Source organism: Sprattus sprattus (genome assembly GCF_963457725.1).
Source record: "Sprattus sprattus genome assembly, chromosome: 7".
NCBI lineage: Eukaryota > Metazoa > Chordata > Actinopteri > Clupeiformes > Clupeidae > Sprattus > Sprattus sprattus.
The window spans coordinates 35,142,874-35,160,976 of NC_137926.1; the positions used below are offsets into that span (position 1 = coordinate 35,142,874).

An 18,103-nucleotide genomic window follows, 5' to 3' on the forward strand; every position below is an offset into this window, starting at 1 on the left:
CTGTCACTGGAGGACAAGGAGCTGGGGAGGGTAAGACTCTTACTCCAGAAGGATTACTCTCAGTGTATAGTGTATGTATTTATATATACAGCCGCGGAAAAAATTAAGAGACCACTTCAAAATTATCAGTTTCTCTGGTTTTACTCTTTATTGGTATGTGTTAAAGTAAAATGTACATTTTAGTTTTATTCTATAACCTACTGGCAACATTCCTACCAAATTTCAAATAAAAATATTGTCATTTAGATCATTTATTTGCAGAAAAATGACAATTGGTCAAAATAGCAACAATGATGCAGTGTCTTCAGATCTCGAATAATGCAAAGAAAACAAGCTCATATTCATTTTTAAACTACACAATACTAATGCTTACACTTAGGAAGAGTTCAGAAATCAATATTTGGTGGAATAACCTTGATTTAAAATCACAACTTTCATGTGTCTTGGCATGCTCTCCACCAGTCTTTCACATTGCCGTTGGGTGACTTTATGCTACTCCTGGCGCAAGAATTCAAGCAGCTCGGCTTCTTTTCATGGCTTGTGATCATCCATCTTCCTCTTGATCACATTTCAGAGGTTTTTTATGGGATTCAGGTCTCGAAATTGGGCTGGCCATGACAGGGTCCTGATCTGGTGGTACTCCATCCACACCTTTACTGGCCTGGCTGTGTGGCATGGAGCATTGCCCTGCTGGAAAAAACACTTCTCAGAGTTGGGGAACATTGTCAGAGCAAAAGGAAGCAAGTTTTTCTTCCGGGACAACGTTGTACTTTGCCTGGCTGAGGTTTGTAAAAGACCATAAGGATTGAAAAAAGCGGACTGGAGGGTCTTCTAGTTCGTCTTCTCTGATGAGTCCAATTTTCAGCTTTGCCCAACACATGGTCGTCTGATGGTTAGACGGAGACCTGGAGAGGCCTACAAGCCAGAGAGTCTTGCACCTACTGTGAAATCGGACTCATCAGAGAAGACGAACTTAGAAGAACCTCCAGTCCGCTTTTTCAATCCTTATGGTCTTTTACAAACCTCAGCCAGGCAAAGTACAACGTTGTCCCGGAAGAAAAACTTGCTTCCTTTTGCTCTGACAATGTTCCCCAACTCTGAGAAGTGTTTTTTCCAGCAGGGCAATGCTCCATGCCACACAGCCAGGCCAGTAAAGGTGTGGATGGAGTACCACCAGATCAGGACCCTGTCATGGCCAGCCCAATTTCGAGACCTGAATCCCATAAAAAACCTCTGAAATGTGATCAAGAGGAAGATGGATGGTCACAAGCCATGAAAAGAAGCCGAGCTGCTTGAATTCTTGCGCCAGGAGTAGCATAAAGTCACCCAACGGCAATGTGAAAGACTGGTGGAGAGCATGCCAAGACACATGAAAGTTGTGATTTTTAAATCAAGGTTATTCCACCAAATATTGATTTCTGAACTCTTCCTAAGTGTAAGCATTAGTATTGTGTAGTTTAAAAATGAATATGAGCTTGTTTTCTTTGCATTATTCGAGATCTGAAGACACTGCATCATTTTTGCTATTTTGACCAATTGTCATTTTTCTGCAAATAAATGATCTAAATGACAATATTTTTATTTGAAATTTGGTAGGAATGTTGCCAGTAGGTTATAGAATAAAACTAAAATGTACATTTTACTTTAACACATACCAATAAATAGTAAAACCAGAGAAACTGATAATTTTGAAGTGGTCTCTTAATTTTTTCCGCGGCTGTATATACAGAAACACAGATAGATGGAAGCACACAGAAGTGATCTCAATGCGTATTACTCTCAGTGTATAGTTTATTTATATATATACAGAAACACAGATAGATGGAAGCACACCGAAGTGATCTCAATGCGTATACTCTCAGTGTATAGTGTATTTATATACAGCTGCGGAAAAAATTAAGAGACCACTTCAAAATGATCAGTTTTTCTGATTTTACTATTTATTGGTATGTGTTTGTGTAAAATTAACATTTTTGTTTTTATTCTATAAACTACTGACAACATTTCTACCAAATTTCAAATAAAATATTGTCATTTAGAGCATTTATTTGCAGAAAAATTACAATTGGTCAAAATAACAAAAAAGATGCAGTGTTTCCAGATCACGAATAATGCATAGAAAACAACGGCATATTCATTTTTAAACAACACAATACTAATGTTTTAACTTAGGAAGAGTTCAGAAATCAATATTTGGTGGAATAACCTTGATTCGCAATCATAGCTTTCATGTGTCTTGGCATGCTCTCCACCAGTCTTTTACATTGCCGTTGGGTGACTTTATACTACTCCTGGCGCAAAAATGTAAGCAGCTCGGCTTTGTTTGATGGCTTATGACCTTCCATCTTCCTCTCGATCACATTCCACCGCTTTTAAATGGGATTCAGGCAGTGGCGATTCTAGAAGATTTTACATGGGGTGGCAGAGGGGTGGCAAGTTGAAATTCAAGGATGGCATATCACACACACACACACACACACACATGCCTGGTGCCTATATGTATTTATTTATACAAATCCAGATAGTGAACACACATGCCTGATGCCTAAAACAGACAACAGCAATGTGTTGCCAAGGGTCTAAATATTGTTACAAAAAGCCTTTTCTTGAAAAAAGTCCTGATGTCCTGACCTTTTCTCTTCATTTTTGGGCCCTGAAACTGCAATATTACTATTGGTTTAGTTTTAAAGAGGATCTGATATCGGAACAGTGCTTACAACTGATTTAGTGCTTACTGGCATTTGGATGTAAGTTAAATAGGCTATGGTCTAATGGAGCCCATTAGATATGTGTTAACACTTACATTTAGGTTTATTTCAAAGTCCAAATTTGATTTCTCTTACAAAAGAAAATAAAAGAAAACTGCATTCAGAACCCACAGCACTAAATGTCATATTGACATACCGGTATGACATATTTCCCTTCATAATGACAAATACTTTTCTTAATGGCCAATTGAATTTCTAATGGCTTGTTGTTCTATTAGGTTATCACATACAAAATAATTTATACCAAATCAAAGCTAGACTAACTACTAGCTATCGAAAGATAGGGTGGACAAAAGAACGCACTTTTTACTATTACTGAGTTTACTGTAGGCTACATGACCCACTCTCCCATCCCCTATGTAACATGACAGAGTACCTTAAAAACAGCCAGAAAAAGGCTTTTTGAGAAAACGGTCAGTGGTATCTAAAATGTGATTTCGGAATAGCTTAACAGTTAGGTTACATACGTAATCAGTCCACCTTATTGTACTAAAGACGTTGGTTAGCTAAGCTAACAGTGGTAACCACTGTTCCCTCTAAGCTGCGCGCCTGCGCAATCGCGCACTGCTCGCACATTCTCAGCGCACAAGAAAATCTATGCTGCGCAAAAAAAAAAATTCACCATAAACGTCTTAATTAATATCAAATATTAGACCTAATCTAATCTAATTAATTCGACCAAAAATGTGTTTTTGTACCATTTTCAACGTAACACAGTGAGTGACAGGTGTCCTGTCAATGATACGATACGGTTTACCTACGCTACGCAGCCAATCATAACATTGACATATTATGTGCACTGCATGGGGTTCTCGGCTACGTCATCACTGGTTGCGTGCGCAATCTCGAGGCAGAAAGAAGCAAGTTAACGGTAAAGTGGATGAGAAAGCGGTTGAGGAAATGTCATGAAGGCAAAATGAAAAGGTGTTGCTGTGTTGTGAACTGTACTAACAGAGTTGGCAATGGGATAAGGATGTTCAGTATACCCAGGAAAAGGCATCCATTTGCCATGAACAGAAGGTGGTTATGCGTTCACGCTATAAGAAGGGCGGTTTGAGGTCCAGGTGGTCCACAAGGAGAAAAACGTATGCAGTGCACATTTAATAAGTTGTTTGTTAGAGCTAGTTATCTTTGATCAAGTGTAAAATGAACACTGCATGACCAGTCAATGTCCATGTTCACGTTAATTCATCAATTACCGTTAAACTGTTCAATGGTGTAGCTTTGGTTCAGTAAAACAGTTGGTAACTAGAACCTAGCTAGCGGATAGCACGCTAGCGGTAGCTAGCAATGCTAGCTCTAGTTAATGTTGTTATGATATGTCAGTTTGATAATTAATTCGGTAATATCCCATTTCAACTTCGATGCAGATTGTAGATCAAGCAAGGGTCAGGTCTACTATATCAATCAGAAAAGTTGCAGTTTGCTTGTTGAGTCGCAGCTAACTGATACCGTTGCTAGCATGCATGTCAGAGAATCCTTACAACAATTTTCCATTATATGCTTGCAGGATACTTTTGTGCGCTAGCTCTCTCTCGATGTGGCGTTCAATGTTAATCAATAAATATTGAGAAATAAATAATTGTTCATCTGTCATGTCTTATTTACATGTACCCAGGCATCGTGGGTTTGGCTAGTGCCTTCAAGAGGAAGCTCATTTGAACTAAGGACGCTAAACTCTGGTGCAGCATCAATAGTTCCTTTTTTGTACCTGACCACATAACACATAGTTGTAAGCATCAAGAGATTTGTAAGCACGCATCTTTTCTTCTGTGTACACACTTGGTGTCTGGATTAGACAGTTATACATGTCAGGACATTCAATAGATGGCCATTTCGTATGATCAAATCCACCGATCTTCGTCGATTGTTTATGGATTTAAGATCTCGCCATTCTAAAGTGTATATTTTTTGTTGTAGTCAGCACGATCAGGGGCACAAAGGCTTCTTACATAATCCATGTTGAAAATCTACCAGCCTGTATAGTATGAACAGTATTTTGTGACTGTATAGTGTGTGTCTCAAAAGTAGTAAAGTAACGTAAACATAGTCACCACCACCTTAGCAAACAGCCAGCATCTTAACGTCAAATAAAATATAGACAAAGGCTCAATAATGTGCAAGGTTACGTTTGGGAATATGTTGAGGGGGTGTGCAAGCATTCATGGCAACGGATTTGCGCGCGCAGCCTTCAATGTTTGTATACAAGAAACCCATTACTGTCACAAAATACTGTTCATACTATACAGGTGTTTATGTCTAATTTCTTCCAGAAGAGGACCCTCAGCCAGGCCACAACTGCACCACAGCCAGGCCAAAGCAGGACTCTTCCCATGGCCAAAGCAGTACTCTCACATTTAACATAACATACAACATACTATACATCTCATGATTTATACATCAACAAGATTTTTGTCTTTTTCATATTAAGTGGGCCTATACATCTCATGAATTATACATCATCAAGATTTTTGTGCCAAATCGCTTATATTAAAAGCAAACTAATGAAAATTGCTGCTGTAATTTGATTATTTTAATAAGCCATGTAACTTGCTATGATCCAAAGTTTTGAACAGGTGTGATACTGGTGTGTGGCCACAGTGTGCACATCTGATGTCACAGTGGTCCTATCGGCTAACGCAGGCTCATGATCGTTTTCGGCAGGTTGCGTGATTGCGAATTGCTCACAGCGCTGAAAAGTGTGCTCAGAAAAAAAAAAAAATGCTCAGTGCCGAAAAAAATTAGAGGGAACATTGGTGGTAACTTCGGTAGCATGCCATTATTCCGACGCCCCTTTGGTCCGACCCTTCAATATTCCGAAAATTTCCCATTAATCCTACAGCCCACTAATTCGAAATGATTAACATAAACCCATTGCTCCGACAGCTCAATGTTCCGACCAATGGCTGTTTGGGGTCGGTCAACATAATTCCCCAGGTCGTATATTCCTCGCCCCTCTTTTACCGGGTGCCAAGTAGACTGCCGCTGTAACGACTGCAGACGCACGTTGTTGCTTCTCTACTTTGCGCCCAGACACCAGAGACGCAATGGAGACAGACACGGACAAGTTATTTCGATTTTTGGTCGAGCTAGTGAAGTCTAGGCCAGCAGCGTCTTTGCAAATGTAAAATAAACAAAACAAACCAACTACGGATGGGCTAACAGCAGCATAGGTCTACTGCAGCCACGCACAGTTCGAGGACGGGAGGATAGCTTAATGGAAAGAACCCTGTTTGCGCTGCTTTTCGAGAGCTGTCATGGAAAGATGATTCCGCTTTGGTTTTGAGATTCACAGTTTTCTATCGATTTAGTCTATATAATTATAGTAACAATAATAATAATAATAATACTATAGGCCTGTAGGCATGCATTATTTTATCATGAGTTGACGGTGATCTAAAGCAGCTTTTGGTCGGAACATTGAACTGTCGGGACAAAGGGTTTCAATTTATCGGTGAAAATCTATCTAAGACTAAGGGCTGTAGGATCAATGGGACATTTTCGGAATATTGACGCATCGGACCAATGGGGCGTCGGAAAAATGAGCTGACCCCGTAACTTCAAGCTGTATAGCGAGCTAGCTTCTGTATGCTACCGACTTTTGCAAGTTAGCAATTACATAAACGATTGAAATTACAACGGAACTGTCTATCACATATGACACCCCATTTCATTTTCTTTATTCACGATTCAGCAGTACTGTACATTGATTCTTTTAGCACTGCAAGCCTACAGTAGGCTTGTCTCCAGTTTGTTTTTGGCTTCTCAAATGCTTTCAAACTGAATATTTCCTCACTATGGAGCGGGAGATGGGCAAACACACCTTAAGCGAAGCGGACTCATGGACTCAACCATTTAACAGGGGAGGGGGAACTTAAAGATTTTAGAGCAAGTTATCAAAGTAGCAAAAATATAATACCATTCAATACATTTAGAGTTTATTACAGGAGACACTTCTGACAACTTCGATTGCAAGTGGGGTGGCAAGCATTTTTTTTGGGGTGGCAGCTGCCACCCCTTGCCACCCCGGTGGTTTCGCCACTGGATTCAGGTCTGGAGATTGGGCTAGCAATGACAGGGTCCTGATCTGGTGGTCCTTCATCCACACCTTCACCGACCTGGCTGTGTGGCATGGAGCATTGTCTGCTGGAAAAAAGACTCCTCAGAGTTGGGGAACATTGTCAGAGCAAAAGGAAGCAAGGTTTCTTCCAGGAAAACTTTGTACCTCGCTTGATTTATGCGTTCTTCACAAAGACAAATCTGCCCGATTCCAGCCTTGCTGAAGCACCCCCAGATCATCACCGATCCTCCACCAAATTTCACAGATGTTGCAAGACTCTGTGGCTTGTAGGCCTTTACAGGTCTCCGTCTAACCATCAGACGACCATGTGTTGGGCAAAGCTGAAAATTGGACTAATCAGAGAAGATGAACTTAGAAGATGACCTTCGGACCGCTTTGGTTCAATCCTTATGGTCTTTTACAAACCACAGCCAGGCAAAGTACAACGTTGTCCTGGAAGAAAACTTACTTCCTTTTGCTCTGACAATGTTCCCCAACTCTGAGGAGCGTTTTTTCCAGCAGGGCAATGATCCATGCCACACAGCCAGGCCAGTAAAGGTGTGGATTAAGGACCACCAGATCAGGACCCTGTCATGGCCAGCCCAATCAAAGACCTGAATTCCATTAAAAACCTCTTAAATGTGATCAAGAGGGAGATGGATGGTCACAAGCCATGAAAAGAAGCCGAGCTGCTTGAAGGAATAGTATAAAGTAACCCAACGGCAATGTGAAAGACTGGTGGAGAGCATGCCAAAACACATGAAAGTTGTGATTTTAAATCAAGGTTATCCCACCAAATATTGATTGCTGAACTCTTCCTAGGTTAAAGCATTAGTATTGTGTAGTTTTAAAATGAATCTGAACTTGTTTTCTTTGCATTATTCGAGATTTGAAGACACTGCATCTTTTTTGCTATTTTGACCAATTGTCATTTTTCTGCAAATAAATGCTCTAAATTACAATGTTTTTATTTGATATTTGATATTAACATAAAATGTTAATTTTACTTTAACTCATACCAATAAATAGTAAAACCAGAAAAACTGATAATTTTTAAGTGGTCTCTTAATTTTTTCCGCGGTTGTATATACAGAAACACAGAAGTCATTCCATGTAATTAATCAGTTGTAGCTTCTTCTGACATCTCACCTCAGACTTGATCCATCTGTTGCACGTCATTTGGTCTTCACAGCCAAAGTGTGGGAACATCATTTGTCATTCATGTGTTCATATGTCAAATGATTGTGTAATCTCTCTTCAGGATATATAACCATGAAGAGGTTACTCATGTCTGCTCCACTCTAAGCTCATGCTTGGACAGTTTGTGTCCACTTTCTACCAGACCTGCGCGAGCTACTCAGTCTCATTCATGGCTGAGTGATACCCTCCGAACGCAGCGCTCCAATCTCAGAGCAGCTGACAGAAAGTGGCACAAATCTGCAGCACAGGACGATCTTGCAAGCTACCAGACACTGCTGACCTCCTTCTCATCCAGCATCACTGCTGCTAAGAACACTTTTTTCAATGACAAAATCAACAGTGCAACTGATGCTCGGAAACTATTCTCCACCTTCAAAACTCTGCTTTACCCTCCTCCTCCTTCCCCAGCTACTAACCTCACAGCCGATAACTTTGCTTCCCTCTTCACAGAGAAAGTGGCAGCCATTGGGAAACAATTCAACCAACTGTCTTCCCCCCCTAAGGGCGCTACCATCAATAACTCATCGTTTCCCTCTTTCACCCCTCTCACTGAGAGTGAGGTCTCCAAAAATCTAACAGGTAGCCGTCCAACTACATGCCCGCTGGACCCTATACCATCCAACATCCTTCAAGCCATTTCCCCTGCCGTCCTACCGGCAATAACACAGGTGATTAATGCCTCATTTAATTTTCCAACGTTTCCTTCTTCATTCAAAGTGGCTCGGGTAACGCCGCTGCTCAAAAAGCCGTCTCTCGATCCCACTCAGGTGGAAAACTATCGACCGGTCTCACTTCTCACTCTCCTATCTAAAACACTTGAGAGGGCAGCCTCCAAACAGAGTTCCTGTCAACAAACAATCTACTCGATCCAAACCAGTCTGGATTCAAAAGCGGTCACTCCACCGAAACAGCCCTGCTATTTGTGACAGAGGCCTTAAAAACAGCTAGAGCAGCAGCTCAATCCTCAGTTCTTGTCCTGCTTGACCTATCAGCTGCGTTTGATACAGTCAACCACCGCATCCTTCTGTCCATACTATCAAGTATGGGCATCTCAGGCAAGGCGCACTCCTGGTTTGAATCGTACCTCTCTGGGCGCTCATTCAAGGTGTCATGGCAAGGTCATCTATCTGTACCCCACCACCTCACCACTGGGGTGCCCCAGGGGTCGGTAATGGGACCACTTCTCTTTGCCATCTACACCACCTCGCTGGGCCCTATCATCCGCTCTCATGGTTTTTCCTACCACTGTTATGCCGATGATACTCAACTGGTTCTGTCCTTCCCTCCTGAGGACAACACCGCACGGATCTTGCTGATATATCCACATGGATGAAAAACCACCACCTTCAGCTGAACCTGGCCAAAACAGAACTGATGGTCTTCCCAGCCAAACAGTTCATCCACCACAACATCAACATCAACACTGACTCTTTATCTCTAGCTCCACTGGCTGCCGGTAGCTGCTCGCATCAAATTCAAGTCACTTATGCTTGCCTACAAAGTGCTTACTGGGTCTGCTCCCACCTACCTAAATGCTCTCGTAAGGGCAAATGTTACACCCAGGACGCTGCGCTCATCCAGTGAGCGTTGTCTGGCACTGCCCCCGGTGCAAGCAAGGCAATCCAGACTATTCTCAGTTGTAGTTCCACGTTGGTGGAACGACCTGCCTAGCACTACCAGAGCAGGGGCGTCCCTCTCTACCTTTAAGAAGCTCTTGAAGACCCAACTCTTCAAAGAGCACCTCCCTTCCTAACTGGCACCTTGGCTTAACCTGCACTTAAGCAGTAACAGGCCCGCACTTCTTTTTATTCTTTCTATGTCGTTTTCTATCTTTTAAAAAAAAAATAAAGGCCTTATGATATACTGTATGTTTGTTGGATAATGTTTGCCCGCAGAAGTAGATATGAGTAGGAACCTCCCGTGTGTGTGTGTGTGTGTATGAGCATGCGTGTACACGTGCTTCTGAGCGTGTCTGGGTGTATCTATGTGCATGCGTGTACACGTGCATCTGTGCATGTGTGTGTGTGTGTGTGTGTGTGTGCGCGCGGAGATGATAAAGTGTGTTGGTGTGCTTCAAGTGTGAATCTCCCAGTCATTAGGGCTGTTTCCCTGGGTAACAGATGGATAGATTCCCATTAGAAACCCTTTGCAAACAATCTGCTCATCCTCAAGGCTCCAGTTTCTTGTTAAAGCACCCCACCCCCCTGTCTGTCTGCCTGTTATATCAGTGTCTCCCTTCATCCACCTAAAGGACTAAGAAGAAGGACGATGTCCTGAGTCCATTCCTCTCTGTCTCGCTCTCTCATCAGGTGGTCCTCAACCCCAGCACAAATGGGCCCAAAACGGCTGAGCTGCATAAGATGTCCGTGCCAAAGAGCAGTCAGGACAGCGACCTGAAGATTAAACTGGCTGTTAGGATGGACAAGCCACCCAACCTGAAGCACAGTGGGTATGTCCCAACCATATGCAGTTATTAACACAACCCCATGCACCAGACACCCCCTCCTTCATCTATTCAATTCAATTCAAGCCCAGAGCCTAAACCCCCTTAGTGCATGCACAATGGCAACAGGGGCAAGGAAAAACTCCCTGTTAGGCAGGAAGAAACCTTAGGCAGAACTACGGCACATAAGGGGGGACCCATCTGCTTGAGGTCGACCGGGTGGAGACAGGAAGGTGGGAAGGGGGGAAGGGGGAGGGTTGTGTGGCAGAAGGGGAAAGGAAGCAACAGGGGTTATACACAGCCAGCATTTGGTCGCTGGACATAGTAAGTATACAGACATCCGTTGGTAAACACATGATACAGGCAAAACCAGATTACTGTACCAATAGGGATTACTGTTACAGGGTTAAGGGATGTAGGGACAGAGAAACATTTCAGTGGTGGCAATAATGTATATTGTATATAAATGCTAGCATAGGGTTTGGGGTAGAGTAGGTGTACGGCAATGCAGTGGCGGTGGGTGCGATTGGCCGAGGGTTTCCCCAGGTACACCAGGTGGAGAGACTACACCAGCGTCCCATAGCGGAGAGTCCTGATTAGTAGGGAGAGAAAAGGGAAAATAAGGAAGAAAGTGAGTGGGTACAGTTCAGCTGTCCATGTGCGTAGATGCGGAGTGGTGGGGGTGAGGAGCAATAGTTCCACTTTTATCAGTGATTGGAACATGCTATAAGGGAGAGGGAACATTTATGTTAGTAGACATCAATTTCAGAAACAGATAGGGAGATACATTTGGGTAGTAGATTTAACAGTAGGCAATATGGCTATTTTATCAATGTTATTATAGGCATAAGCAATATGATATGGAAGGAGAGAGAGAGAAAGAGGAAGGGAGAAGATATTTTGTGTAATACTGGCATTTGTTATTTAGTTTGGTAGGGTACTTATGGAGATATCAGTCGTATGGTTTTTTTTTTAGTTCTGGTGAGTGAGGACAGCTGCATGTCACACCCGAGATCTGTTATAGCACTCTTTCACAGTGCAACATATACTGCCTGCAAATAGCAACCTGCACACACACAGATGAAATATCTTTAATTTTATTTTTTGGTATGGAAGGAGAGAGAGAGAGAGAAAGAGAAAGTGAGAAGATATATTTAGTAATACTGGCATATTTAGTTTGGTAGGGTACTTATGGAGGTATCAGCCGTAAGTTTTCTTTTTTAGTTCTTGTGAGTGAGGACAGCTGCAAGTCACACCCGAGATCTGTTATAGCACTCTTTCACAGTGCAACATCCACTGCCTGCAACTTGCAACCTGCACACACACAGATGAAATATTTTTTATTTTATGTTTTGATATGGAAGGAGAGAGAGAGAGAGAAAGAGAAAGTGAGAAGATGTGTTTAGTGATACTGGCATTTGTTATTTAGTTTGTTAGGGTACTTATGGAGATATCAGTCGTACAATTTCTTTTTTAGTTCTGGTGAGTGAGGACAGCTGCATGTCACACCCGAGATCTGTTATAGCACTCTTTCACAGTGCAACATACACTGCCTGCAACTTGCAACCTGCACACACACAGATGAAATATTTTTTTATTTTATTTTTTGTTATGGAAGGAGAGAGAGAGAGAGAGAGAGAGAGAGAGAGAGAGAGAGAGAGAAAGGGAGAAGACATGTTTAGTAATACTGGCATTTGTTATTTAGTTTGGTAGTGTATTAATGGAGATATCAGTTGTAAGTTATCTTTTTTTTATTTTATTTTTTTAGTTCTGGTGAGTGAGGACAGCTGTATGTCACACCCGAGATCTGTTATAGCACTCTTTCACAGTGCAACATACACTGCCTGCAACTTGCAACCTGCACACACACTGATGAAATATTTTTTATTTTATTTTTATTAGAACATTATTTGTGTTTGGATATATCTGGTTGGCTAGCACAGCAGGTGATGGGTTTGTCGACGCAATCACTTTTGGCTATAGGATGCACTAAAGAGGAATGTCTTTAGCTTTGATTTGAATATAGGTACGGTGTCTGCATCTCGGATGGAGGCAGGGACATTATTCCAGAGGAGGGGGGCTCGGTAGCTAAAGGCTCTGCCTCCTATTGTGGTTTTTGATATTCTTGGAATTACCAGGAGGCCTGCACTCTGGGAACGGAGCAGCCTTGGAGGGCAATATGGGACGACTAATTCCTTGAAGTAGTTTGGAGCCAGGTCGTTTAGGGCTTTATATGTTAGCAGGAGTACTTTGAAATCGATTCTACTTTTGACGGGTAGCCAATGCAAAGAGGCGAGTACCGGTGAGATGTGTTCATACTTTTTAGTTCTGGTGAGTGTACGAGCAGCAGCGTTCTGTATAAGTTGGAGGCTCTTTATTGTGTTGATGCTGCATCCGGACAGGAGAGCATTACAGTAATTGAGGCGGGAAGTAATAAATGTGTGGATTAGTTTTTCTGCATCTTGGAGGGATAGGACCTTTCTAATTTTGGCAATATTGGGTAAATGAAAAAATGATTTCTTTGATATCTGTTTTATGTGTGAGTGAAGTAGGAGGTCTTGGTTGATAGTTACACCAAGGTTTTTGATGTTAGTGTTGGGTGTTGGGAAGCCATTGAGTGTGGGTAAATGGGTAGATAGTGTAGCTCTCAGTTGATCGGGGCCTACAAGCATAACCTCAGTTTTATCAGAGTTGAGGAGCAGGAAGTTGTTAGCCATCCAAGATTTTACATCATGGAGGCAAACTTCTATCTTGGGTAGGTTTCATGGATAGGTAGAGTTGGGTGTCGTCAGCATAGCAATGGAAGTTAATGCCATGTTTCCTTATGACAACACCTAAGGGTAGCATATAAAGGGAAAAAAGCAGTGGTCCAAGGACAGAGCCTTGTGGAACACCGTAGCTTACTCTGGTGTGATTTGACGACTTCTCATGGACATGAACAAATTGATGGCGATCAGAGAGGTAAGATCTAAACCAAGATAGAGCACAGCCTTTGATGCCAACGTGATGTTCAAGTCTCTGTAACAGGATATGATGATCTATAGTGTCGAAAGCAGCACTAAGGTCTAGGAGAACTAGTATTGAGGCGCACCCATGATCAGATGCGATTAGTAGGTCATTCAAGACTTTGACTAAGGCCATTTCAGTGCTGTGGTGGGCCCTAAAACCGGATTGGAAGGTTTCTTCAATTTGGTTTTGTTGTAGAAAGGAAGTAAGTTGGTTAGCTACTAGTTTTTCAAGTATTTTTGACAAGAAAGGGAGGTTAGATATGGGTCTATAGTTAGCGAGATTATCGGGATCAAGGTTAGGTTTTTTAAGAGATGGTTTTATCACTGCTATTTTGAATGATTGTGGGACGTATCCTGAAATTAGTGAATTATTAATTACATTGAGTAATGTCTCACTTAATAAGGGAAGTGCATGTTTAAGTAATTTTGTGGGGATAGGGTCTAGTAGGCACGACGATGATTTAGATGAGAGGATCAAGGAGTTTAGTTCAGGGAGGTGGGTGCGAAGAATTCAAGGAGAGCACCTGGTTGAGGGGGTGTTGCCATGGCGCATTTTGGAGGTGGTGTAGGGTCACAGAGGGGGAGGAAACTATGAATTTGTTCTCTTATTTTGAGGATTTTATTATTGAAAAAGGTCATGAAATCATTACCACTTCATTACCACTTCATCTGTCAAGCAACGCATGCTTTCATACTCATTTACAATGTTTGCACATTGTACACTACACTATATGCCAAATCAATTGTATGATATGTTATATGTTATATTTGTCACTTCAGCTCAAATGGATAATTTACTATAAACTAAAAAGTTTAGATTCCTCCCCCCTTGTAACCTCTGGAATTGTTATTGTAAATAACTATTTGTCACCACAGCAGGTTTTTTTGTGGTGACTTGCCTGTAGATGAGGTCAGCACATTTATATATACTCAATGAGTCATCAACTTCTTGTCCATTTATATAACAGGACCTTTATAAAACCCACGGTTCTTTTGATGAGTTAGGGAAACTTAAATATTTAAAAATTACTAATATTTTTGTTGATTGTAGAGATCTCCTTATTTTTTTATTTCCTTATAACGATGTCTTTCTGATCAAGTATTTCTGACTTTTGAGCCACTTCCCTCTCAGTCTTTCAGATCAAACACATTTGGGATGCTTCAGATCGCTTGAAGGTCAAAGGAAGTTTCATCCAGCACAGGGCAGGCAGTCTCCTGTACCAGATTATTGGCTCACTTCAGACCTCTAGTGGTAGAAGAGAGCAAGTACATTAACTATAAGGCAACTAGTTGGTGTTTACATCCCAATAATGATATTCTACCAGTGGTGGACAGTAACGAAGTAAATGTAATTCGTTCCTGTACTTAAGTAACATATCTATGTATCTGTACTTTACTCAAGTATTTCTATTTTGTGACACTTTATACTTTCACTCCACTACATTTCATTTAGTAAAACCTCTCGTTCCTTTTTACCAAAGCGAATCAAATAATGAAAGGTCAAAGTGAGTTCACAATTACCCCAATCAGGATTAGCGCTATTTGCTCTAAAGTCCTTTCGGTTTTGTCAGTTTCGTTAGTTCGTTGAGCGCGAGCTAAGTTGAATTCTGCAGCAGTTTGAGGCTGTTTTGTGCTCAAGCAGCCTACGTAACGCTACATAAATGATGTAAGAAACATGCACAATCAACGGTGTTTCTGCTCAGGCACACGATGTCGCAAACTTTTATCATGCAGTTCTTGACTCCCTCGGTAAAGGTATCACACTTCTTTACAGTCTTTGGTGCAGACTGGTATGCTCTAATTTTGTGCAATTTATGCAAAAACTAGTTCCTGTAATGACATTTTCTTTCTTCACATTTGATCTGAGGTCAAGTGTTTTGTTTTTGTACCTAGGGTTGTGTGGAATATCACTGCTAGTTTTCAGCACAAACTAATATAACTAGGTCAAGTGTTGTTGTTTATGTACCTAGGGTTGTGTAGGGAATATCACTGCTATCACTCTTCAGCAAAACTAGTATAACACCACATTCTCTGATTTTGTGGAACAAGTTCCTGTAATGTTATTTATCATTAGTCTTCAGCACAAACTAGTATAACACCACATTCTCTAAATTTTGTGGAACAAGTTCCTGTAATGGTATTTATCATACTTTGAAACATAAATCAGGATTTATGTTCAATGTTTATGTTTTAGGGTAACACAGACAGACAGATGTGATATAGTAAAGGAGCTTATGTTTAACTCCACATTTTTCTATAATTAAATGTGCAACTAAGTTACAAATAAATGTAAAATTAAATAATTGTTCTCTTGTATTTCATAACCACTTTGTCTTACCTAATGGCAATAGATAGCTTTCAATGTTTTGTGCTTATTCACTATTCAATAGACAAATGTAAGACACGATTTAAAGATTGGCATTAGTATTTTCAGTTGATTGAGCCGGAGCTTTGATGTGAAAATGATAAAAGGCCATTAGAACCATAATTCATTAAGGTACTTTTACTTTTAATACTTAAGTATATATGAAGGCAAATACTTTTATACTTCTACTTAAGTGGAAATTCAAAGTGCATACTTCCACTTTTACTGGAGTAATATTTTACACATGGTATCTATACTTTCACTTAAGTACGTAGTTAGTGTACTTCGTCCACCACTGTATTCTAATAGCTATCTCAACACTGGTCAGACCTTGTATTATTGTTTTATTTTATTATTATGTTTTATTATTGTTTGTTTTGTTGTTTTTATTATTATTATTATTAGTAGTAGCAGTAGTAGTAGCAGTAGTAGTAGTTGTTGTTGCTGTAGTAGTATTATTTGTCAAATCATTTTAATCTCAGTTTTGCTGTAATTTTGAGGTACAATCAAGAAAGTGGCACTTAAAAAAGTCAGATAAAAATGAGTAAACTGTGAACTGTAAAAGTAAGTAAGAAATGCTTATGTTGTCAGCCACAGCGATACATTCTCCAGGATTTTCCAGTATGTTAAATTGCTTCTCAGTTGATTTCTTTGAATTGATGTGTATTTCCTAAAACCAAAAAATCCAGAAGAACATCAAATGAATACTGAGGGTCAAAATCACATGGAAATTGTACAATGTTTAAAACCAAAAGGTATATGTTGGTTATGTTTAAACCATTATTTAAATAATTATTTATTTATTTTTACAGATTTTAATTAAAAGGTATAAAGTAATTCACAAAATGTTTAATGCTGCATTTGTAACAATAAACTTGTAGCTATTCATCATTCAACAGCAAAAAAGTGGAGTATGTTTGTACTGAACGTCCTCTCCACCAGAGTGCAGCAGTGGACAATCAACAGAAAGAATCAGAGTGGGATTTAAAAGAACACTGCAGTTTACTAGCCCAACCGAGCTGTGCCTACGCGTTCTCTCTCTCGCGCGCGCTCTCTCTCTTTCTCTCTCTCTCACTTATGATTCATAATAATTCATTTTATTTTGAACGCACTTTTCATTCAAAAGAATCTCAGAGAGCCTACACTTTCTCTCTTTCTCTCTCCCTCTCACTCCCCCTCTCCCTCTCTCTCTCCCCCTCTCCCTTTCTCTCTACCTCTCTCTCCCTCTCTCTCTCCCTCTCCCTCTGCCTCTCTCTCTCTCCCCCTCTCCCTCACTCTCTCCCCCTCTCTCTCTCTCCCTCTCCCTCTCTCTCTCTCTCTCTCTGGGTAAAAGTGTGTGATGTGCTTGTGAGGGGATCAGCTGGGCAGGCTGCTGGGGCCTACACCTTCAGGAGGAGCTGGGTCAGGGGGTCGGCCCTCTCCCTTCAGCCAGCTAATTAGCATGGCGGCTCCCCTAATTGGAAGGAGCCTCTTCAGAGAGTAATTACCTCTTCAGTTGACTGCACAAGTGGCTGGGAAGAGAACTTGCACATTTGCACATGCAGAGAGAAAACACCACGTACACGCAGACAAGGACAAATGCCAAACAATGCATCCATTCTTATTTGTTAGTATTACTGTTTACATACTTATTTGATGTCTTCCATTATCTCTCCCGTCTTATATCGTCTCTTTCCTCTCTTTCTCTATTTTTTTATCTCTTTCTGCCATAAACGAACACACACACACAGACACATGTCTGAACTCTGCTTTCTGCTAGAGCAAAGTGAGGTTAAAGGACGTTGAGGCAGAGAGAAAGAGCGAAAGAGAGAGAGAGAGAGAGAGAGGGATGGGGAGATTTTCAGGTTGAACGCCCCCCATTAAAAGGAGCCATCTGTTGATCAGAGCTCAGGAGACAGAGGCACAGGGAGACATTTGACTGGCTTTTCATTCTGTCTCGGCAGCACTGTTCAAAGCCGGCAAGCTGCCAGTGCAAGGAATAGAAAGACCACACAGGCCCTGTTGCTCCTCTCTCTCTCTCTCTCTCTCTCTCTCTCCCTCTCTCCCCTGCTCTCTCCACCCCCCCTCTCTCTATCTGTCTTTCTGTCAATTTCTTTCATTTTCATTTGAAGCTCTCTCCTGTCAACAGTGTGTCTCTGTCTCTACATGTTTCTGTACATGTGCCAAAGTCGATTGTAGTACACTGTTAGTATGATATACATAACTTTCTCCCTGCATGTATACAGTTGATATATAAGAGGTGAATGAGTGTTGAGAGTA

General features: G+C 41.1%; 1 protein-coding gene across 1 annotated transcript in view; it reads left to right on the forward strand.

The window, feature by feature from the left end:
- Positions 1 to 18,103, forward strand: part of cadps2 (Ca++-dependent secretion activator 2) — a 109,201-nt gene that overhangs the window by 15,632 nt on the left and 75,466 nt on the right. The window contains exons 5-6 of the mRNA XM_080841952.1: positions 1 to 30; positions 10,338 to 10,477. The exon at positions 1 to 30 is cut by the window's left edge and continues 82 nt beyond it. Coding sequence (XP_080698078.1) covers positions 1 to 30; positions 10,338 to 10,477 — 170 coding nt within the window. The remainder of the gene's footprint in view (positions 31 to 10,337; positions 10,478 to 18,103) is intronic.